Genomic DNA, 24,165 nt, shown 5'->3' with positions numbered 1-24,165 from the left:
TATCACATGTCTAATCACAGTGTCTATGGACTTAAGTTTGGCAAATGCACCAATACAACAGCTCAAGAAACAGTGGTTAAGCCTCTGGATTGCTGAATGAGAAAGTTGTGAAGAAGCAATAGCTCTCAACAGCTTCTCCTCAACTATTTTTAGTTTGCAGTTCAAACGTATCACTACACCACTTCAGAGTGTCGACTGCTCTTAAGAATCAATTAGTATTGTAATATATACGCATGTATAACAACACTAAAGCAGAGCACCAACCGAAATAACAGCCTGGCACATTTACAAGCATAACTTAGCATATTTTGCAAAGAGCCAAATAAAGGAGAAATCCATTAGTAGCTAGTCATTCATCTGAACACCCTCTTCACTCACATTCTCAAGATTCCCAGCAGCTGGTAGAAAGGTACTCTGGGTTGACCTCGGTGACCGCTGCACATTCATATCCGAGACAAAGTGTCTTTTCCCTCCTCATTTTTCAGAAGAATCAACAGTCCCCAGGCCACAGTGCCTACAGGAGCAATTTGAGCGAATGGTCCAAAAAAGCCTTGTGTCCAACAGAGATCAAAGCTGTTCCTGTGTAGCCAAACACACCGGGGGGAGTGAAGGAACATCAGTTTGCACAGCAAACGGCAGCTGTTCCGAAAAGGGAGAGTTACCTGCCCCCACCGCGCTGCACAGACCAACCCTTCCCCCAATCCCAAGAGTGTAGCCTTTAGTCGTTTTAACAGCCATTACACCTCCATAACAAAAAGGTCTGACGCAGACACGTGTTCAACATTAAGGACAGCCACATGATTTCATTTTCTTTCTTTTTAGACTGAAATTTAGAAGATCGAAAGAAGACGACGACAATGACAGGACGCACCATAGTCTTGAGCCAAGACCTGCTTGTGATGAAGCGTTTGCGACTCGGTGTCGGGTACGTCTGGTCGAGTTTGGGATTTCCAGGTTACTCTGGGCACAGGAGAATTCGTTAGCAAGCCAGGCCGCAGTTTGGAATTCTAATCATGCTGAAATGGCCACAAGACAACTTGAGTGCGTCTCGACACTTTGGCAAGGCCTCTGCCTGTGGCTTAACTAACAAAAGAACGCAGCCTAAATTCTGTCTTAATGGCTTCACGAGAGACGGTGCAGAATGTTCAGTCTTCTCTTAAACGAGGGGGAAAAAAAGACACCTTGTTCCATGCAGCAGTGCTGTTTGGCCATGATTCTGCGTTTATTATCCAAGTTGATGACCCCTGGCCCCTGCTTTTGATCAGGGAGATGTGTGCGGAGAGAAAGGGGGGGGGGTAATGAAGCAGTCAGCTACTAAAGATCTGTGCTCTAAGCCAGTCAATAGGAGGTCAGCCATCTCTTTCTCCATCTGTCTGAAAATACACTGCAACAGTGGAGCAGGGGGGAGAAGCGTCAGGCAGGGCATAGACAGATTACACAGGCAGAGCTATCTGATGATCTGCAGGCTGTTCACTCTTACTGTCAACCTTCTGTTAACACTTGTGTTGTGGTCGGAGTAACACCTGTGTGTGTGTGTGATCTGCTCTCTGATGCTAGGGACTGTGTTGTGTAGGATTACCGCTGGATGAACATCCTGGGCTTATGCTAATAACGGACATGTGATTGTTGATGGTGTTTAAGCTAACTAGGCTTGATAGGGATGTTACTGTGTCCCAGTTGTTATTGTGTCAGGGGGTTACAACAAGTCATGTTTTTTGTGCCACTTTTCCTCGCAGCCATATTCCCTTTTAACTTATGATACATATGAGATTTTATACAAATATCAGTTTATGAAATAGCTTTTAATAAAAATTAGATTTCATGTGTCTTTTTCATATAAGAACACTGCAGGAAGGCTTCTTCATCACCTCACTGTATACATCTGGATCCATATCTAAATATCTATCTATATTTATACACACACCCACCAGCATCACAGGTAAATTGTTCCAAAAAGATATTTTTCAGTTATCCAAGTACACAAAATTACAAACCGTAACTCCACCACTTGATAACAGAGCCCCATTTGCATGGTATCACAATTTGTCTGCAGCCAAACCACACAAACTTTGTACTTAAGAATACGCAGCCCTGGGCAGCAGATGTATGCAATGCCATGTATATGATATCGGTGATGTGTTAGTATTGCTGTGTGCAGGATTTTGGTTAAGGAGCTGTGCTGTTTTGAAACTGATCTGTTTGGTGATTTAAGGCAAGCGGCAACCTGCGGTGTTAATTTGTATCCAACCTAGTGCATCGCAGAAAATTACTCAATGCAGAACCAATCATCTGAACGAGCATCCGCCCGGGAGTGATGATTGTACAGACTTTAAGGCTTAGTCATTTTTAACCAAGGAGTAACAGCACCAGTGCTGAATATTCAGTCTGGATGAATCGGGTCTCGTTATGGTCACATGTCCATCTCCGTTATTGACAAGATTGATTTTCACCATCTTAATGTTTAATGGTGGTCGAGCCTCCGTGCACTGCTGTTACATGATCTGATTAAACCTGTTTACAGAACATCTCTCCCCTGAGCAGAGGGTCCTGTCTCAGGACGGCCTGTTTGTGTGTTAACGAGAGGGACGTTCCTCTGAAACTCAATCCCACTCCATTAACTATGACGACCACAAACCAGAGTTCGAGAGCAGAACCTGACATAATGCCCGCCTCAGAGCGATCCTTTAGCACAGCCACAATGAGTCGATCTGAGCAGGCAGCGCGGGCTGATTATTTCCATGGCTCGGCCTGTGGCTGCAAAAAGCCAGCAGTGTGACGGTAGACAGGCAGACAAGACAGTGGAGGACAAGGACTCAAGATAGCGAGCAACACAGAAATGTTCAATGTCAAATAACAAGCTGACTAAACAACCTAAATGTAATATTTATAGCTGCTTACCAAATGCTGAGGTGTGGCTGTGTCAGAAATCCCTCGCTGTATACAAGTAATAACGGCTGGTTATTCATAACAACTTAAATCCCCAGTCAAGGTCATTTCCTCTGGGCCTCTTTTAGTCATTGCTCCACAGATGATGGTGTTTTACAAGTCTGTAATCCTTCACCACAACTATGAGGCAAACAGGCTAAAAAAGAATCAGGGTCAGTGTGTCAAAATGGTAAATGGACTCAGTTAAGGAACAGGCTTCATAAAGACACAAAGATGTCATGTTTGTAGCAAGGTGTTCACCGTCCTGGTATCCAGATGGAATAAACTTCCTCTAGCTGTCGGAACAAGAAGATGAAGTCCTACCTCTTCCCAGGGCATTGATTTAAATAAATAACTGGGAGTGAGCAATAAGCAATACAAGATGATGAGTGTGGTAATAATGGTTTTAGCATGAGAGCTTTGGAAGCAGATTTGTTCATATGAAGATGGACAGACTAAAGCGCCGCTGCACTGGTGGTAGACAATAAGTGAGTGCTAAATCCTGTTACACCAAGATCAGCAGGTATTTGAACAGGATGGTGGATGGAATGTTGGAAACCAGCAACTGAACATGTCGAAGCTCAAATTTACACACTGTGAATCTGGGACTGCACTAAAAAGCAGATTAACACGCAAGTTATTCCCTCCCAACAAATACACAACAGACCCCTTTCCCTATTAATCCCTACTGTCCAAATGACAAATTACACACCAGGGCACTGTAAATGCCAATTAAAACCGTTTATTCAATAAGTACGTGAGCCATTTGTTTTCGAGGCGTGACTCGAAGGTGTGAGGGAGCCAAATCCTCCTAAATCATCCATTGTCTCTGTGAGCAAGATCTAAATTAAATTACCTGCTTGTTCTTTTGTTTCGCCTCTGGAGCTCCTGTTGACACATCCCAAAGAGGGGGAAAAATTGCTGTCTTCAACATTGCAGTTCTGGCTTAAGATCGGTGTGTTTTCACAGCCCAAGGTTAAAAAAAATATATAAATAGATTTAAGGGTGTACTGGAACTATTTTAAACTTGGCTCATTCCCAGGACATGTTAATTGATGGAGTTTATTAATATGTTCGAACAGAAGGTAGTGGACTCAATTAAGATATGATCAAGAGATTGTAAAGCTTCTCCATTTCGTGTACTTGTGTACAGAGATGCTAAAAAAAAAGAAAGGCTGTTTTATGGAAGCGTGAATCAAAAAAACTGAAAATAAACTGTTTATTAACGACCAATGTCCTTACGTCAGGAGCACAGAAATGAACGGAAATGAGTGGGAAGCTCTGACTAATCTCACAAAGTCCTAAAAATCTCACTAGGACATCTAAAAACAGTGTGCATGACTCTGTCTCGCATGAGTGAGCAGAGTGTAAAGGTACAGCGCTCGTTTTCAGAACACAGAGGTCTACTCAAAGCCAGAAGCCATCCGCTTATCAATAATTTACTAAGCCCTTCTGACAAGAAGGGCTTCATGTAAACATTACCTGCCACTGTGAAATAAAAGTATCTATTTTATTAGGAACACCCATACAGTCAGGAAAATCTCCAAATCAGCCAATTGGCTTACAGTGGAGCAAGACATACACACAGGTCAGGTAATGTTCACATGAGGAACTCAGTAGCTGTCACCGTGGGCCTGGCTGGGGAGCTTGCAGCACTTTCAAGCTGATTTTCACTCACAACAGTCTCGTGAATTTACACAGAATTAGCCTGGAACTCAAATAATAAAGCAGTGAGCTGAAAAGCATCTCAAGAGGCGGATGGACTACAGCAGCACAAGATCACGATCGTGGGATTTCACTCCTGCAAGGCCAGGAACAGGAATCTGAAACTACAGAGTGCACAGACTCACCTAAAACACCTGAACAGATAACTGCATTAATGTACATGTGTAACAACCAACATTTGTTGCGCAAGTGCAAGGAATTTGCATTTTTTTAAATAAAAGATCTTGAGTAATTATAGGATTACTGAAACCTCATCTAAAGAGAGAAAGTGTGCCAGAGAGTTTATTACCACAACGGTTTTAGGCACAGGGAAGCAGATGGGATGTTGAAGAAAGTCATTTACACTACAAACTGACTATTTTAGATAAGTAGTTCCAGGAATTTCCATGACATTATGGCATTAAAAAAAATGCCACAATTACTTCAACTACTTATTTTTTTTTTTTATTCCTTTGTGCAACTTTTGTGGCATTGTGGAAAAAGTCTGTCAGGAGTCTTTATTGCATTAGAAAACAATAAAAAGCTGATCATTACCACAAGTAGCCACATATTGCTTATTACAACATATTAAAGGTGCAGTAGATAAAATATCTTTTTTTTCCCCTCCCTAACATTTTGAAGGGTTCGACATTCGAATGATTCACGAAGCTCCGCCCCCAGGATCTTCGGGGGAACATTGAGTGTATGACTTATTTCTGATGTTTCATAAATCTTCCAGATTATTTTCCCAAGAAAGAAAGAAACTTTTACACCTATAAGAACTGTTATTATTAAAATTGCCTCTTCAGCATGTACTTTAGAAGCTGTTTGTCAGGTTTGTTGCGCTACAACCAGCAGTGGGACGTAAAACGAATGTTAAAGACATCTGATAAAACTAGCCAGGTGGCCATGACTTGACCCTTGGAAAAGGCATCTGTAGCCTACCTGTTCTCTGACCCACAAACACAAAGCCTGTAGCATGAATCCTGGCTCATAACAAGAACCTCACCATCTGTCCCCATCACCATCACCGCCTTTTCTGACCTGAGCCACACTCAGCATTCATAGAAAGCAGACACGCATGTGCAAGAAGAAGCAAATTAAACATCTGAATATTACACAACACCATACCTGGCTTCATGTAAAGCACATGGGTGGAGCGCTCCAGCACAAAGGCACTGAGACACACACAAAAAAAAGTTGTTGTTCACACATAGCTCAGACTGAATAGATTTCAAACTCGATCACACTTTCCTCCCTTGTGATCCAACAGATCTCTCCGTTTCGACTGGTGTCATCAAATCAACTAAGCTGACTTTTCAGAAAAATCTTCAAATGTGCAACATCAGCATGCTGCCTTGTGCTTATGTGCAAGATCTGTCAACTCAAACAATATAACACGCATGAAAGACACTCTGACGGCATAAAATATCCATAATCAGATTGGAAAGTGTGTCGGATTCAATCTTGTGAACTCTGTAGTGAGCATCAATCCTTTAGCTGCAAATCGTTTTGTATAAAATCACCTGCCAGATGAGCAGAGGTGTATATTGAACATTTCAACAAAGACAATAATAAAAAAAACTGAAAAGGCAAAGCATGTTCCTTGCTATATTTTCCCAGACCCTGGAAAAACATCTCAAATGACTTATCTAGCTCTCTGGGAAGTTCTCAAATGTGAAGGAAGGTGAGGCAGGAAACATACTATTACACTGGTGTTTCATCACACCTACAGGACATAAGGCAAACTTGCAGCAATGAGCGAGTGTAAAGACAGAAAGAAACTGTACTCCAGTTGAAGTTATGTGAAAATGCTAGGAGAGGAGCTGGCTCAGGCGAACAGAACACTGTGAGTTCAGATCCCACTACTGGCTCCAGCACATTGGATAAAAGCATCTGCCAAACTAATGTATGTGAATCAATTAAACAGCTTTTAATTATCGTTCCTCTATACAGTGTGTATAAAGAAATGTCGTTTCTCCACGACCATGGTGCAGCATTTAAAAGTACAGCCCAAATACACAGCAGTGTGAGACCAGAGCAGGATGATAAACACACAGGACAATGACTGTAAACTGTTTAACTGCCAATAAAGGTATGTTAAAATAAATAAAGGTATAAATGTCTGTGGAAAGGCTGTGGGGCTACTGAACAGGAGGTTATGAGTTCAAATCCAAGCCTTGATGTAACTCCAGGCTCCATCAGCAACGCAACAACATCAGCTACATGTGTTCTCCTTAGTGTTATGAATGGAAATGTGGTAAGGTGAATGTAAAGTCACACAACACCTGCCTTACTGCATTTCAGCTTAGAATCTCAGTGATAACATGATGGTGTTACTGAAGACCAAAGTGAACTTGCGGGTGAAACTATGCACCAAATCTGGCATGGCAGCCAGTTCAGACTAAAATAAGCCTGGAATGAAAATAAAACACCGTCTTACAACTTTATTGATCCCACAGTGGGGAAATTCATTTGTCATCGCAGTTCAACAGACAGTTAACGTGCAGTTAAGTTACTGTACTTCTAATTAATGTTTCAAATAGTGAGATAAGACCCAAAATAAATTCCACACCGCTTACAAATCATTTGTCACAATAATTTCGCCTGTCTAGTTTTAAAAAACCCAGAGAGGTACAAAACACCAGTCCGGTTCGTGTAAAGCACCTTAGCTTCAGAAGCTAATTCGAGTTAGCAGGCTTGCTAACCAGCTAGCTAACCTGATTTCTTATACCTAGTATTGATGCTAACGTCTTAGCATCTCTTAGCTAGCTAACCAGCTGTTAGCATGAATAAAAAAAAAATACCATTAAAAGCACGGTTAAAGGACATAAAACCGTGTGCAAAAAGAACATGGAGAATGCTTAGAAAGTATTTAGCTTAGTGAAACGTTTAAAACAGTAGCAGCACTGCACAGCCTTGCTAGCTAATTAGCCGTATAGCTACACTCTTGACTCTTACCTTGAGACTCCAGCTGCCCGTGGTTGCTCGGCTTGTTGAATCGTGTAGGACTCGGAAACACACTGAAACCTAACCGCTCCTCCGCCTGCTACAAGGAGATTTAATTTTCCGTTTTTCTCTCAATCGACTTAACTTGGAGTTAAGACGCGACACCGCGACTTGTCGTCCTAGTTCTGACTGTAATCCATCTACGAGCGGGGGAAAAGCGAGGCTAAGAGCTAGGAGCTCGCGCTACCAGTAAAGCTACCGGGCTCTGAGCGTGTCTCTGGCGGCGGTGGAGCTCCCCGGAGTCCGGCGGTGAGACCGCAGCATAACCAGCGGCGGCTGTACTGAAGCAGACGAGCACTCGGAGCTCCGGAGCGGTGTGTGTGTGTGTGTATGTGTGTGTGTGTGTGTATGTATATAGTCCGTAACGTTACCCACTCGGCCGTATTTTGCCAGGCTCAACCGCTTTCCTCCCTCTATTGCACAATGAGCCGCTATAATTTATTCATGAGCTCATGGGGATGGAGGTTCGTTCTCTCTCTCTCGCCCTCTCTCTCTTTCTGTCAGAAGAAAAGAGAAGCAGTTTTTTTGTCACTCACCCCCTCATCATCATCATCATCACCGCCCTCCCCGGGCTGAACTTCCCCCTCCGCTGCTCTTCAGGCCAGATTAACAGATCAGCACATCGAGCGAGTGACAATCGAGCAACCTGACTATCGCTTAGTGACACGGGTTCCGTCCCAAACCGAGCGCTCGCACACTAAAGAGTCATACTCGCGCCACCAACACTGACTATTTACTACCACGGTGTGCTATTTACTCATACTATTTAGTAAGCGAGTATTCATGTTCGTACCTAAAGCTTAAGTGCACTATTTATTACAATAGTATGCAGTTTTGGATGTAACCCGCACACTAGTAAGTAATGTAGAATGCAATTTGAAATGTGACCTAAGTGTTTATTCTGTACATTGGTATATGTTTGTTGTTTATCGTTGTTGTTTGTTTGTTTGTATTCACATACCACAAGTAATTTATATGGAGGAACTCCATATGGTAAAACGGAATATATTTAAACATTTTAATATAATTATTTTATCTAATTTAAGTGATTTAATAGTAATTCAATATGAAAAGTTGGAATTTTAACTTAAATTCCGTGTAATGGTTCTCCTTTTTATACACGTTTAAATAAAACTTACGTAATTATAGTAATTATAATAAAATTATTATTATTATTAATATTATTATTATTGTTGTTATTATTATTATTATTATTATTATTATTATTATTATTGTTATTATTATTATTATTAATAATAATAATAATAATAATAATAATAATATGAATATGAATATCAGCATTTTTAAAAGTCTAACAATTAGATTAATTTATTTTAAAAAACGGTTTCACCTTGTTTATGTTACATATGTTTACACAGCTTATTATATCTATTCATTTTATTTTTCAGTTTCTCACGCAGAGGAGCAGGCAGAGTTTTCATTTCACTGCAAGTTATATACTGTACGCAATTGTGTACGTGACAAATACAACCTTGAGCCTTGAATATAATACAAAACAGATAGTTAGCACATATAATAACTTGTGTAATTGCTTTAGCTTCTTAAAATGGTGTTATCTAAGTTATATTATTGTGTTAAAGTATGCGTTAAAATAATTACATCAAACTCTTTGGGTCACAACCTAGACAGAAATTGGGTATGAAGCAAATGAATGGATTCCGGTTAGAATTTGTCAGGAGCTAGGGATGGTCTGGAGTATGCAGTGCACAAGTGCAGAGGTCAAAGGTCAGCTCCAAAATGTTTCTAAACCATACAGCTAAGGATTGGGTTCAAATTCCTTGCATTAGTTATTTGATTGCATGAACCTGATTATCTCAAACCACATATTGCACTTCATGACATGGCTAGCAAAGTCTTCTGAAGTTGGTCTACTTTTACTTTAATCTGGATAACGAGAAAGACTTCATTAAGTTTCATGAGTGTGTTCTTTCTAGATAAACAGGAAGGAGAACTTGGAAACTGTGTGAACAGATGTTGCTCAGTTTAGGAGCAGCCAGCAGCACTGTTTGTTACTGGCAGTGTCAAGTTAAAAGACTTAAAGAAACATTTTTGGGAAGACATTCAACTTTTGCTAGTCACAGATGCTTGTCAAAAATAAAAATCTGAGATCATAAAAGACAGATGCTGTCAGTCAGATGTTGTGAAATATGTTTCACATGTTTCTTATGCATTATTAAAACGTTAACCTATCCATAGATGAAAGAAAAAGAATCCTCAGTTAAGTATAGCAGCAGATTTAGAGTCTTAATTACTGGCTGCTCTCAGATCCTAATAGGTCTCTAAATGAGTGCTTTATTAATCCTGGGTAAATTTAGAGGGTAAACCTATTAAGTCATTAAAATAAAAGACTTATCACTACCAATGTTAATGGTAACACATTACATGTACTTCATGAATACATCCTAATTAACATTAACAAAGTGACTTAAACTTGCATTCATTGTTTTTTGTCTTTATTTAAGCAATGTTTATACCATAGACGAGCCTCCGATATGAACCAACACATTAATGAACATGTCTGAGGTTGTTAATTGGCAAAAATACAGAAAAATCAGATTTCAGGAAGTTCAGGAAGTCACACTGGGTGTGAGGTGAGAATATACCATTGACTAGTATGTCTGCATATTGCATGGCACAAGGTACAGGCATTTACACAATAATTCACAATCTACCTAAACGATACCTTTTTAAGAGGTGAGAGGAAAGCTGAGAAGCCAGAGGAAACCCAGGGAAGAACATGTGAAACTCATAGTCAGTAACCAGAGCTGAGTGTTGGAACAGAGAAACCCTGGACTTGCGAGGCATGCTGTGTTTTAGGAACGTGCTGTAATTTCATTTGCTTTTAAGCACAAATTGTTTAAAGAGTTATTAATACAGATCATGTTATTCTGCATGCTAACGTTCCTTGTTAATGGATTGTTAGTGCAGTAATTATACTAGTTAAGGGATCCTTAAGTCATTTGGAAACAAGGTCCAGGGTTCTCTGGTTTGAGTCTGAGCTCAGGTTACTGTATATTTGGAGTTTTGCATGTATTCCCTGTGTCTGTTTAGGTTTTTCTATGGATTCTCCAGTTTCCTCCCATCTCCAAAAAACATGCCTTTCCCATAGATTTAAATGCCAATGTCACATTAGTCACTGTTCCTTCTGAAACCCATCCAGCTAAGCCATCTTTATCACTGAAGCTCTTGTTATCTCTGCCCTAATATTGAACTCTCTTTCAAAGTCACTTAGATCTTTTCCGCTTTATCTTGATTGAAAATTGATGTCCTCTGCATATTTATACATCCCATACACTAATAGTAGGATGTGAATGACTGTCAGTCATTTTGTCATATGCCTAATCATCATCGCCTAATTTGGGACTTTTTTAATTTATTGTAATTCTTCACTAATTTCAATCTCTAGCTCATGTCTCATTCGATTCATTGCTTGAATTTGCATCTCAGTGTATGTCTACGCATGTTACATGGCCGCTAATCCTCTAAAAAAAAGTACTTTTTTCAGCCGTTAGACAACATCAGGCACACCTCTTTAAGTCAATTATGTCTGCATGTTCCTTTGTTTGTCAATCCCTTGCTCCTTTGCTGGAGTGTAATTGATATTCCTTCCTTGTTCTATCTTGTTAAGATCTCACAGGGCAATGCCATATCTGCAGAAAAGGAGGAAAAGAACTGCCCTTAAGACACTGAGTCAATAAAACAGACACTTTACCATGCCAAGAGGGAATAGATCGCACCACAGAGGCACAGAGATGAGAGGAGAGGTGCAGGAAGAATGGATCATTTGGATCATACAGAATAATTTAGAGCAGCATGTGTATCGCATTTGAGTGATTTTGTTGTAAATAATGGCATGTGTATGAGGCAGAACAGAGCTGCGGTGATATAAGGAAAAAGCTAGAGTGTTGTAGTTTCCTTTCGTCATCCCCCTGTTAGGGAATGGTATGTTCCATGCCGGTGGCAAGAACATATCATGGGAATTATCCAGCAGAGAGAGACAGCAGGAGGGAGGGAGAGAGAGAGAGAGAGAGAGAGAGAGAGGCTAGACTGAAGCTGCTGAGAAAAGAACAATAGATCTGCAGTCTTGATGAGCGTGACTGAATGCGACTCTAGAGGTTTGGAACCAGACAAGTGCTGTAGGGAGTGAGCGCTTTGTCAGAGGTGCAGGGAACAAAAGGAGTCAGCTGACCAGGTAATGAGAGGACAAATTAGAACTCGTCAAAGCATTACAACCTCACAAGCAATATCGATTTTTCATCCCTTCAATTAGTTAATTAGATTAGACCTCGGTGAACACTAAGGGGACAGATCGAGTTTGAAGGATGTTGCACAGGTCAGTCAGACAAGGGAGAATATATAAGATCTACAGAATAAAAAAAGACTACATTGAAATCATTATCATTGCTTTATGCTTTTGTGTGTAAGATCAGTCACTTGAAGTGCCTGCATCTCTGTGTGAGGCCAGTGCAGCAAAGGCAGGAGGAGGAGGAGGAGGGGGACAAGGAGGAGGGAGGGATAAGTCAGACTTATGTTCAGCAGCTCCCTGTTGCCCTGGAAACAGGTGCTGAGATTCTTTGCCTTTTTCCCCCATCTTTTTCTCCTCGCTATCGATGTCAGTGCCACCTCCCACAGCCTCCCTTCCCCCACGACCTGCCGCATGCCCCCCCTTCCCCTTCCCCATTCCCCATTCCCATCCACTGCAGTCATTTAACAATGTCACAGGCCAGAACAACCCACCTCCCCCTTTTTTTGCCCTCCAAGAATGGAAAGCCCGCCATATCAGGGTCAAACAGCACCCAAGCTATTGCCTTCAAAGAGTGCTGGGGGATTTCATCCACTGCTGCATCCACTGCTCTCACCCCTGGCCTGGGCTGTTCCAGTAGGTTGAGTGAAAGCATACAGACAAAGAAGAATCTGAGAAAAGAGTAGTACATTCCCGGCTTTCACTCTTTTCCAGCCGCGTGCAGCTGTCAAATACACATGCACAATCTGCACAAGAGTGAAGGATGAAATTGTTGATAGTGAAGCTGTTTTTTTCCTAATAGAAGAGATTTATCTGCTGTTTAGACCACATTTCTCAATCTGGCCCAAAAATGAAGCATGGTTCTTAAAACACATGGAACAAACTGGAGGAACTGGAACTGCAGTGTTTGATTTCATTTTCTGGCCTTTTAAAGTCAACAGTGCTTTTTGGAGGGGCCGTGCTCTGCATTCCATTGTAGTGACTTCTCCCTGGCCTGGAGAGGAACATTCCCGAGAAGTGGCTAACAGCAATGAAAAAAAGGGAGGGAGGGCGGAAGGTGGGCTTTGGATGGCTGGATCAGGAAGAGAGACTTGTTCTCTCCCACCTTCCTTGTCTGACACAACAACATTGCAGCACTTGTGAAAGCAGGGATGGTAACTTAAAATGCACAAAAATAAATCTGCAACATTATATAGACAAAAGCTTTTTTTTCTCCTTTTGAAGCCCCACAGAGCACATATGATCCTGGTTCATAATTTCAGACAGCTGTGTTCATAGTAGATGTGTAAGAGGTCACCTAAAAAGGGGCGGGGAGAGCTTGTTGTGCAAGCCTGAGGATAGCAGTGGCGTAACTCAGAAGGACGTTAACAGCCACATCAGTCGGAGTAACAGCAATTGAAGCAGGCATTCTGTCCCGCTCAATCACACTGTGGCACTCCTAATTAGGATGAAGAGAGCCAAGGCTCCAGAGAAAATACGTCAACTGGAATCTGCTGTCCTCTCTCACTGAAATAGGAAGTGTTGTGATTCCTGCTGGCCGTGTGCTGGTGTAGTAAACACTGTCACAGTGAAAGATGTTCACTGTTAACAGGCAACATTGAAGCAGATACTTAGGAGTAACAGAAAAATACATTAAAGCAACAACAGGAAGTATAATTAAACAGTAAACAGAGGCAATATCTAGTATAATTTAATTATTACTTTTGGTTAGGGCAACATAGATAAGACACAAGCTTAAGATAAGAGTCCAAGCATGTGATAGTGTAGAAAAAAGTTAGGGGGAAAAAGCAACATACACACACACACACTCACCAACCCTCAGGGTAAAACCATCTGACTCAAACAGGGAGAGCTTTTCACATTTAAAGTGGCCTGTTGTTCTGGTTGCCAGAGGTGATTCTCTATGAATGGTGTCCTGCAGAGGGGGTCAGAGGACTTTGGTCGGTGAGTCAGTGAGGACAGATCTGCATTGTCAGTGAGAGCTTATAACATTTCGATGTTGGACTGTACCTAAGCTGGGTGAAAACAAAAGAAAAAACGATTATAGAAACATAAAAACAACTTATAAAACATACAGTGCTTTAGAGATTATGTATTAGACATCAGGAACATTTGGTACCTCATTAATTTCATTAGTTGTGGTCATGTTAAGCTGTGTGTTTTTTGTTTTTTGTTTTCGTTAAAAAACAGAGATGAAACTCTTCTTAACAAAATAGTTGATAGTTAGGCAATGTTTGAAACTGAAGCTGTAGCAGGATAAACAGTACTGAAGCGAGTTGAAATGAATATAATTTGAGTTGTAGCGCCATCTATTGGGTAGAATCACGCATACAGACATTCAGACGATGACCCTGTAGTTCCTCTATTTGCTAAAGCTGTACATTTTTAGCCTTGTGCTGAAACCACTTCCGGTTTTGCTGACTCTTTTTCTCTATATATCGATCACACACTTCACACTCCCTTCGTTTGTAAACTTACAGTACACTCACACAGCAATAAGGGCATCTAAACCTAAAACAATAAAGGAATTCAAGTTAGAAGTAAATATATATATAACCTAAAACAATAAAGGAATTCAAGTTAGAAGTAAATATATATATATATAAATATATATATATATATATATATATATATATATATATATATAAAGGATTAAGAATAAATAGAGTACACAGTAAAAAAATATTCATGATAATAAGTGCCTTGGTTATCAGAATGTATTATAGAACTGTGTATATTGCATAATATGAAAAGATACATTCCACAGATACGTATAGTGTAAAGAGAGTACTATCATTAACAAAAAAAACTTAGAGGGGAGTAGCGTAATACAAGCACATCAACAAGACTGTTTTAATGTATTATTGGTATTTTGTTCAATAAAGCACTTTATGAAGAGGTAGGTCTTTAGTCTGCATTTGAAGACAGACAGTCACTACACCACATAAGTGATAGAACAAAGAAAAGTCTTAATTCCTTGTACGATTAATTCATAGTATGATTCAAGCTACATATCTATCAAATGAGCAAAATTGCATGTAAACATTAAACTGAGATGAACTGGAATGCTGACTGCACCACAGGCCTCCTCACCTGCCCTCACTAATGCTCTTGTGGCTTGAATGGGCAAAATCATTTCCACAGTCATGCTCTAAAATCTAGTGAAAAGATTCTACTTTACAGAGAAGTGAAGTTGATTATAACAGCAAAAAGGGACTTAAAATAACTAATTTGTTTAAACTGATTGAAAACTTCCATTTCCATTATACTAGTGGAATAGAATGTCAATGTACTGGTAAAAAGATTATCAGTGATCCAGAAAATCACTCACGTAAAAAGTCTTCCATTTTACTAAATGCAAAAGTACACGAAGGGTGAACCAGTTCAGTTTCTATGAACTGAAAGACAATTTACAGTAAAAAAAACTAAATCGCATAAATATTTGTCATACTTTTAAATCAGTTGCATTGAGGTGCTGTCACTCAGTAACCATGTTGAAGAACTTGCTTTACATCTTCTAGAGACCTTCACTATCATTTCCATCCATTCCTGTAACACCAGATTTTTTAAAGTCCCCACACTCCTAAAACACACACATGGATAAAATTTACTTTACACATCCGTCAGATGCGTCTCAGACATTATACATCTGAATAAAATCATATATAAGCACACATGCATCTACACTCACATTCACATATATGTACATACCTATATGTGCCCATATATACATGCATATATTACTACTAATACGTTGTGATCTGTAGTGAGAGTAGAGAAGAGGTTGAGATGAGCCTGGAGAGGTGGAGGTCTGCATTAGGGAGGAAGCGAATGAAAGTCCATAGGGAGAAGACAGTACATGCAGGTGAATGAGAGGGAGGGCAGCAGAATGGTGCAATTGCAAGGAGTAGAGGTGAGGAAGGTGGATGAGTTTAAATACTTGGGGTCAACTGTTCAGGGTAATGTGTGGTAGAGAAGTGAAGAAGAGAGTACAGGCAGGTTGGAATGGGTGGAGAAGAGTGGCAGGAGTGATTTGTGATAGAAGTGTGCCTGCAAAGTTGAAAGGGAAAATTTACAAGACTGTAGTGAGGCCAGCTACGTTGTATAGTTTGGAGACAATGGCACTGTCAGAAAGACAGGAGGCAGAGCTGGAGGTGGCAGAGATGAAGATGCTGCGATTTGTGCTGGGAGTGACGAAGATGAGGATTGGAAATGAGTAGATGGATGGATGGATGGATGGATGGATGGATGGATGGATGGATAGATAGATAGATAGATAGATAGATAGATAGATAGATAGATAGATAGATAGATAGATAGATAGATACTTTATTCATGCCAAAGGGAAATTTACAGAAGTATGTTAGAGGGACAACACAGGTGGGGCAGTTTGGAGACAAAGTAAGAGAGGTGAGATTGAGATGGATTGGGCATGTGCAGAGCAGATAGAATAGAATAGAATAGAATAGAATAGAATAGAATAGAAGAAGATATACATGCATTTATTACATACGCAATAATCCACTTCTATTTAGGAAAGTAGGTTGCTTTTATCAGTAGCAAGTGGATCAAAGGGCAGCCTTTATACTGATATGAAGCCAATAGTAATCCTATCAGAAACTGGGCACCGATAAAATTAGAAGGAATTTGCAAGGTGACTAACAACATGGGAGAGATAAGAAGAAATAATGTCAAACGAAAGTGTAACGAGCAGAGCAACACACTCGATACTCTCCCATGATAGACAGGGTTTTTTTCTGGTCTGTCAGGCTGCATTGCAACAGATGGACTAGAGTCAATAGTGGGGTTACACAGTACAGTGGAAAAATATTAAACAGCGTGAAATTTGAAACATTTTTAGGACCACGCCCACTGTTAAGAGTCGAAGCGGAAGTCTGTAAGTATAAAGCCGCAGTTGACAAATATTAGACCACTGTATTCTGTACCTGAAAGCAGTAAGGCAACTTTCTGGACAGCATTACTGCGAGCCTCACATGCCTGCTTGGGGTTTGAAAAAAAATCACATCTGGAGGTAAATTCACTCACAGTACGCTTCATGGAGAACAATAGAAAGCAGCTTTTGCAAGTATGCTAACAGTCTTCTAATGATTGTATTGCATTATAGAAATAAGATAATATACGGATTTTCTAATCTAGGAAAAATGTTTAAAGTATTTAGTAATAAAGTGTGCGCGTAAAGTTTAGTATAGAGACAATCAGCAGTTTTTTTTACTGACCGTATAACCCTGTATATACGCGCACGGAGGCTATCCACCGCTTGGGCAATGTTGTTTTTCCGGATTTCAAGGAAGCATTTCTTTTATTAAATACGGTATATTACACTGAGCCACCCAGCTGCCGTTGGCGTATACACGCTTTTTTCATGCAAACCTGAGAGCATTTGTTTACGTTGAGTCGAAGAAAGAGCAGGACGATCCGAACCCTTTAACCGTGTTTGTGTTTTGACGTTTATTATAGCTCTCACCACATGACCCAGCTAGGATAAGAGTCTTTTGCGTTAGAGCGATTTGAGAAATTAAATCGCTTTGTTTTTACTTCATGAAAATGATATATAAAAGGACAGTCGTCGGTAGCGTAAAGTTTAATAGGAGATAAAGAAAAGAAATAGTCTTGCATTTCCTGTGGAGAAGTTAGACGACTAACATGAAGAAATTTATCATCGGATATTTAGCTTTTTGTACCAATCACGGACAAGCAAGATGTCAGTCTAAGGTACAGCACATTTGTGTGTGTGTGTGTGTGTGTGTGTGTGTGTGACTTGACACTTTCACATTCGGTTTCTCAGAAACCAGCCCTTTGTAGTGAGCTGAACGACACACTGTGAGTAACAAACACCCCATCTGAGCTGGGTTCACCTACTCTGTACTTGTTTTTCTCAAAAGATTTGATGTGTGCAGTGATCCTAACACACCGGGTAGAAGTTCTCGAAAGTTAAAGTAAAACTCGTTAAAAATCGTTTAATGTAATCGAAAGCAACGTTGACACAGTGGGCTTCGGTTCAGTGAACTTTAGTGCATTACATGAAAAGACAACCACACATATCTATTTATCTATCTGTCTATCTATCTAGCTGTCTGTCTGTCTGTCTGTCTATCTAGCTGTCTGTCTGTCTGTCTGTCTGTCTGTCTATCTAGTTGTCTATCTATCTATCTATCTATCTATCTATCTATCTATCTATCTATCTATCTATCTGTCTCTGTCTGTCTGTATATCTATCTATCTATCTATCTATCTATCTATCTATCTATCTATCTAGTTGTCTATCTATCTATCTATCTATCTATCTATCTATCTATCTGTCTATCTAGTTATCTGTCTATCTATCTATCTATCTATCTATCTATCTATCTATCTATCTATCTGTCTGTCTGTCTTTCTGTCTATCTATCTATCTATCTATCTATCTATCTATCTATCTATCTATCTATCTATCTATCTACTTATGTCTGTCTGTCTGTCTATCTATCTATCTATCTATCTATCTATCTATCTATCTAGTTATCTGTCTATCTATCTATCTATCTATCTACTTATGTCTGTCTATCTATCTATCTATCTATCTATCTATCTATCTATCTATCTATCTATCTATCTAATCTGTCTGTCTTTCTGTCTATCTATCTATCTATCTATCTACTTATGTCTGTCTGTCTGTCTGTCTGTCTATCTATCTATCTATCTATCTATCTATCTATCTATCTATCTATCTATCTATCTATCTATCTATCTACTTATGTCTGTCTGTCTATCTATCTATCTATCTATCTATCTATCTATCTATCTATCTATCTATCTATCTATCTAGTTATCTGTCTGTATGTCTATCTATCTATCTATCTATCTATCTATCTATCTATCTACTTATGTCTGTCTGTATGTCTATCTATCTATCTATCTATCTATCTATCTATCTATCTATCTATCTATCTAGTTATCTGTCTGTCTGTCTGTATGTCTATCTATCTATCTGTCTATCTATCTGTCTGTCTGTCTGTCTGTCTGTCTGTCTGTCTGTCTGTCTATCTATCTATCTAACTGTCTGTCTGTCTGTCTATCTATCTATCTAGTTATGTCTGTATGTCTATCTATCTATCTATCTATCTATCTATCTATCTATCTATCTATCTATCTATCTATCTAGTTATCTGTATGTCTGTCTGTCTGTCTGTCTGTCTATCTATCTATCTATCTATCTATCTATCTATCTATCTATCTATCTATCTATCTATCTATCTATCTATCTATCTAAATAATTTCACAATTCAATCTTGAAGAATACATTACCTTGGAAATGCTGAGTGGTTTCAGGGCTACATACTGATCAACTACTAAATATTACTAAATATTAAATCAGAAGACAATTCTTACAATTATTCCTACAATTATTTTGTTGGAAACCTCTATGTAGTTACTTCATAGGAAACCCTGTTAAGTTAACCATGTTTATCAAATTGTTTGCTGCAGCTGAGGAACGTTATATTAAGATGTCTCAAATGGTATCTTAAGAATTAAGTGTACACACACACACACACACACACACACACACACAAAGACAGACAGACAGCCAGCCAGCTACATCTGTGTTTAAAAAGTTTTAAGTCAAGTGTGTTGTAACGTGGTTCCTATGATTAAATGTACTAAAAGGAAAAGTTGTATAGCAAACAGCCATAATATAAAACCACCTGCCTAATATTGTGCAGGTCATCCTTTTGCCAGCAAAATAGCTCTGACCCATCAACAGTGGTGTTGATCTTACTCCGGTAAAATAGAAGTCCTTAATCTGAATTTCTACTTGAGTTAAAGTACAGTAGTACTTGTATCCAAATGTACTTAAGTAAAAATTACTCCATTTATCCTAACTCTAATGTTGTCATTTTTAATTAATGTAATTAACTATTCGTTTTATGTGAGAAGAATCGGTCCCTCTACTCACACATGCACACAGGTTAATACAAGGTCTGAGAAATGATCATGATACAGATGCCAGTCAACATTATTCTAAATCCAGTAGCACAAGGGGAACATGGGGGCTGTAGAATAGCAGGACTTGAGATCATATAGGTTTTCCTGTTAAGACACATGTTATACTTAAGATAGTAGCAAATTAAAACACTTTACCATGTACCTGTTGAAATGACACATTTGCTTGCTTGTGTGTGTGTGTGTGTGTGTGTGTGTGCACGTACTTGGACACTACACAAGAAAAAGGACCCTTATATAAACACAGGGTCTGTAGCTTGTAACTTGTTTCCTACATAAAGTGCCTATAAAATGAAAATATACATCACTGCCCAAAAAAATAAAAATTGTTAACTTATACAGAATAACTAATACATGCTGAATCCTGGGAATCAGTTTTAAACAAATGACAAGCGAGGATCTAAACAGATTGAATTTAACTGAAACTTGCTGATCTACGGATTCAGAGGAAAAAAAAAGTTCACATTCAGCACTAGTCAATATTTCAGTATTTAGTAACTAATGCTTTGGTGTGTGATGGGCAATTACAGCGTTTGTGCAGTAATCTTATCCTGCATTACATTAAAAAAAAAAAACTATGAAAAAGAAATGTTACTTGGTGACTGGTCAAAGATCAACAATAAAAGTTGAGCTATTGGGTTATTGTGTTACTGTATAACATCAGTAACGTTAATATAGACTACTGCTAAGGAGGTACTGATTACATTAGCTTACTAAAGCATAATCATGCACGACTTAATTAAGATAATGACAGATTTATTCACATACACAAGAAAATTCTTCAATGCTATGAGCTAACATTAGATTCATATTAAAGAAAATGGCCATTATGGTTATCACAGGATGTGCTCACCTCTCCGTTTTTGCAAATATGATGAAAGAAGAAATCGTATGTTACTGAGGTGGGCAGAGCGGGTATCTGAATATCAAAGACTTTCTTCTGGTCTGCAACTTAAAACAAATCCTGAAGGTAAGGCCACGGGCCATGGTTGTGCAGGAGGTGACGGGATGGGGTCAGGGATTTCTTCCAATGTAAACTACAGTATTTCAGACTGTGAGACTGCAGTTTTAATGCTCTACAGAACTGTTTGCGCTCGCTGCATTTAATAAAACTAAAAAGCTACATTGGTTAAAAAAAAATGCGCACGCTGTAGCTTGGATTGCTTGCTGTGCTGTAATTTCTTCTTTTAAATACAAATAATGAAAGATGTGGGATCATTTAGTTGAGTATAAAGTACGGTATGTTACTTTAAAATGTAGTTAAGTGAAAGTAAAAAGTCTTTTTATACTTTAGTAAAGTACAGACACTGGAAAAAGATACTTAAGTACAGTAAGGAATTATATTTACTTCATTACTGCCCACCACTGACCGTCAAGGCATGGACTCCACAAGACCTCAGTTTCAGATCATCAGGATTTTAAAAGCAGAAAGCAAAGTCCTATAAGTTGCGAGGTGAAGCTTCCATAGACCAGTGGGAGAACTAGCTGATGGGTGGAAACGGCAGAAAAACATGGAATTGCATGGTTGTAAATTTTAGGATATTGGGATATTTTGTTCTTTTTATATGTATATATAATTCCATGCATGTAGGCGGTGTGGAAGTCATTACAACATGAAAATAGTTTGTACTTATTCACCAAAAATTCCTATTAGGAATGATCTTTCCTTTAGAATTGAATCCACTCTCACCCTGTTTCCAATCAGATGGCTTCTAAAAATGACAGCTCTCAGGTGAGCAGTTGCCTCAATCACTCAGACCAAGCCAAGGACAGCAGAGCAGGACTTAGCCAAGAGCCAATACGCCCCTCGCCCCCAAATCAAAGGCATGATGAGGGCTTCAGAACTGAGGCCACCGACTCGAGGCAAAAACCAGGTGACAAGGCACAGCCAGGAGGTACATGGGGTGAGGCAAAGCTGAAGAAAGAACCTGAGTGCCACATGCAGCTGGACAAACTGTGTCCAAACAGGAATCACACAGTGCTCATCGATGTAAGAGCCATTACATACATTAATATGAAATTCCTAAAAAATTCATGGCAAAAAGCGTCAGAATTGTAACTTGTGTTTTTTTTTTATAGCTATTCAAGACAGACATAGGTTAGCTTCTTGAGAGTGACAGAGACATTCTTATAATGACGTGCAAAGGCAAGTTAGACGTGACTGTAACTTCACCCATTCATGCAAATCATTTTATCTCAACAGACAAACAAATTTTTACATGACAGAATAGTTCCATATAGGGGACAACACGTTTGGGACAGCAAGCATGTGAAATTACCCCCACATTATGTAAGTGTAATGATTTAAACACTTTTAAAACTAAATTCATAGAGGAAATTTCCATCATACCTGAATACATTAATGATGTGCTTTTTTTCATAGCCAGGGAATTCCAAGGAGTCTCGCTGGGCAGCCACACAGAGAGCTCTGCATGGTCTTATGAGGCATAGGGGTGTTTCAGTAGGAGATGTAGAGGTATTGTAATATACATAGTACATAAATATACAAAGTATACAGCACAGTGTTAGCAACTGAGTGTCTTCTGTTATTTCAGGGGGCTATTAAAACTTACAATCAAGCCCACAATAAAGACTGGAACTTTGATGCCCTTCGCATGTATGCTCATGTAAGTGATGTAAATAAGCTACTGAATGTAGCCCAAAGTTTGTTCTGGACCATTTGGTAGCCCTCTCGATGGACAAAGATGATCAGATATCATTTGGGTGTCCCATCTGAGGTCCTAGTGACCTACTAACCAAAAAATAACCAGCTAATAACAGTCCTGTTTTCAGAAACAGACAGTGATAAAGGCTAGAGATCAATACAATCTGGCTGATAATCATCTACTAAAAAGATGTCACCTGCTCAGCTGTGGTCTCTGGTTGTCGATGGATGTAATTTTGTACTTCCATAGCAACCTACCGATATCTTCTGCAGAACACTGATTGGTCATTTATTAATTCATTCCTCAGGAATCAAAGCATGAGACAGATTTTTCCAAGGTGATTTTCAAAATGGCCAACCTGGCACTCAGGCTGCCTGAGCTCATCCAACATGTAAGTACCTCCTATGAATTTTATTCATTGTCAAAGCAAAGATTTCTCCTTTTATTGCCTAATAGGGTTTTGTCATTTCATGATTTTGGGATGTTCATTTATGTCTGTCTTGTGCATATATGCAGCCCATCCCTTTGCTGAGGCAAAACTGCAACCTCGCAATAACACTGTCCCAGGAGCAGATCTCCTGCCTGCTGGCCAACGCGTTTTTCTGCACCTTTCCCCATAGAAATGCAAGCCATCACGGCAGTGAATACAGCAATTTCCCCACCATCAACTTCAGCAGGTATCACGGTGCACTTCACTTTCTTTTGTGCTTCTTTATTTAGCACTTAAGACATAAGAATCCAACTGCATTGCAGTCTGCCCTCTTCCACATACATGAGCTCACAGTTCGCCTCATATTGCTGTTATTGAGCTAGAGTAATGTCATCCCTTTCACACTGACTCGAGGGGAAGGTCAGGGTTGAACCAAAAGATCTTCCCTAACTCAAAAACTAAAACAAAGCAAAAAAGAAAACAAAACTACATAAGAATCTTTTATTCTTTTAGTATTAACAGTTATAGACAGAGTAGATCATTTGACCAGTTTGTATTGGCTGCACAGTGAACTTCCAATGCTGGGATATGTGGGGAAAAAAAGAATTTCACTCTTCTGTAAAAGTATATGTGACAAAAATAAAGGCTTCATCATCATCCTCTTGCACAGGCTGTTTGCTGAAAACTCTCCACGGACGTTTCAGAAGCTGAGAGCCCTTTTTCACTACTTCAACACTGTAACTGAAGACGGTAACTAAGGCACCTCAGTAATATTATCATTAATGAGAATTCTCTGGAGTCTCACTGGACATTCTCACCTCATTCTCACACGTCTTTTATGTCCTTTTGAAAACTGTAACGCTTACTGTAATACATGCTTTAATATTTTTCTGTGTTGTGAAACAGGCACCAAACCAAATGGACTGGTCACTTTTGAACGAATCTGCATTTCTTCTTCTGAATACCCTGAATGGAATAAGTAAGTGACTTTCAGTTGGTTTGTGAAGTCAGTGCAATCACGCAAGCTCTCACCAAATCAGTTTGACTTCTAGGCGGACGGAGAATTTGACCAACCTCTGCGTGTATGACAATGGCTTCATCGAGAAGGAGGGCAAAGGCATGCTGCAGGTTAGTCTTTCCAACTCGCCACCCAAGTTACATTTTGC

The 24,165-nt window shown here is 39.4% G+C and overlaps 2 protein-coding genes across 9 annotated transcripts in view; one reads left to right on the top strand and one right to left on the bottom strand.

The window, feature by feature from the left end:
- zmiz2 (zinc finger, MIZ-type containing 2) overlaps positions 1-8,156 on the bottom strand; it is a 34,627-nt gene extending 26,471 nt beyond the window's left edge. For 2 of the 5 annotated variants that reach the window (XM_058411142.1, XM_058411145.1), the window contains exon 1: positions 7,591-8,156. The gene's annotated coding sequence lies outside the window, so the exon portion shown is untranslated. Of the gene's footprint in view, positions 1-378; positions 398-7,590 lie in introns of those variants that run through there. The other 3 variants (XM_058411144.1, XM_058411147.1, XM_058411148.1) reach the window with 2 other exon arrangements.
- Positions 8,157-16,658: 8,502 nt separating this feature from the next.
- Positions 16,659-24,165, top strand: part of pargl (poly (ADP-ribose) glycohydrolase, like) — a 9,955-nt gene continuing 2,448 nt past the window's right edge. The window contains exons 1-10 of one of the 4 annotated variants that reach the window (XM_058411579.1): positions 16,659-16,799; positions 21,609-21,893; positions 22,107-22,193; positions 22,287-22,379; positions 22,459-22,530; positions 22,877-22,960; positions 23,086-23,246; positions 23,670-23,749; positions 23,906-23,978; positions 24,052-24,127. In XM_058411579.1, coding sequence (XP_058267562.1) covers positions 21,609-21,893; positions 22,107-22,193; positions 22,287-22,379; positions 22,459-22,530; positions 22,877-22,960; positions 23,086-23,246; positions 23,670-23,749; positions 23,906-23,978; positions 24,052-24,127 — 1,011 coding nt within the window. In that variant the 5' untranslated portion in view covers positions 16,659-16,799. Of the gene's footprint in view, positions 16,800-16,943; positions 16,989-17,258; positions 17,636-17,655; positions 17,744-21,608; positions 21,894-22,106; positions 22,194-22,286; positions 22,380-22,458; positions 22,531-22,876; positions 22,961-23,085; positions 23,247-23,669; positions 23,750-23,905; positions 23,979-24,051; positions 24,128-24,165 lie in introns of those variants that run through there. The other 3 variants (XM_058411578.1, XM_058411576.1, XM_058411580.1) reach the window with 3 other exon arrangements.

The sequence above is a fragment of the Hemibagrus wyckioides genome, linkage group LG16, assembly GCF_019097595.1.
Source record: "Hemibagrus wyckioides isolate EC202008001 linkage group LG16, SWU_Hwy_1.0, whole genome shotgun sequence".
Lineage (NCBI taxonomy): Eukaryota > Metazoa > Chordata > Actinopteri > Siluriformes > Bagridae > Hemibagrus > Hemibagrus wyckioides.
Note: the sequence above shows the minus strand (reverse complement) of the source record. Positions and strands in the feature narration are given on the sequence as shown.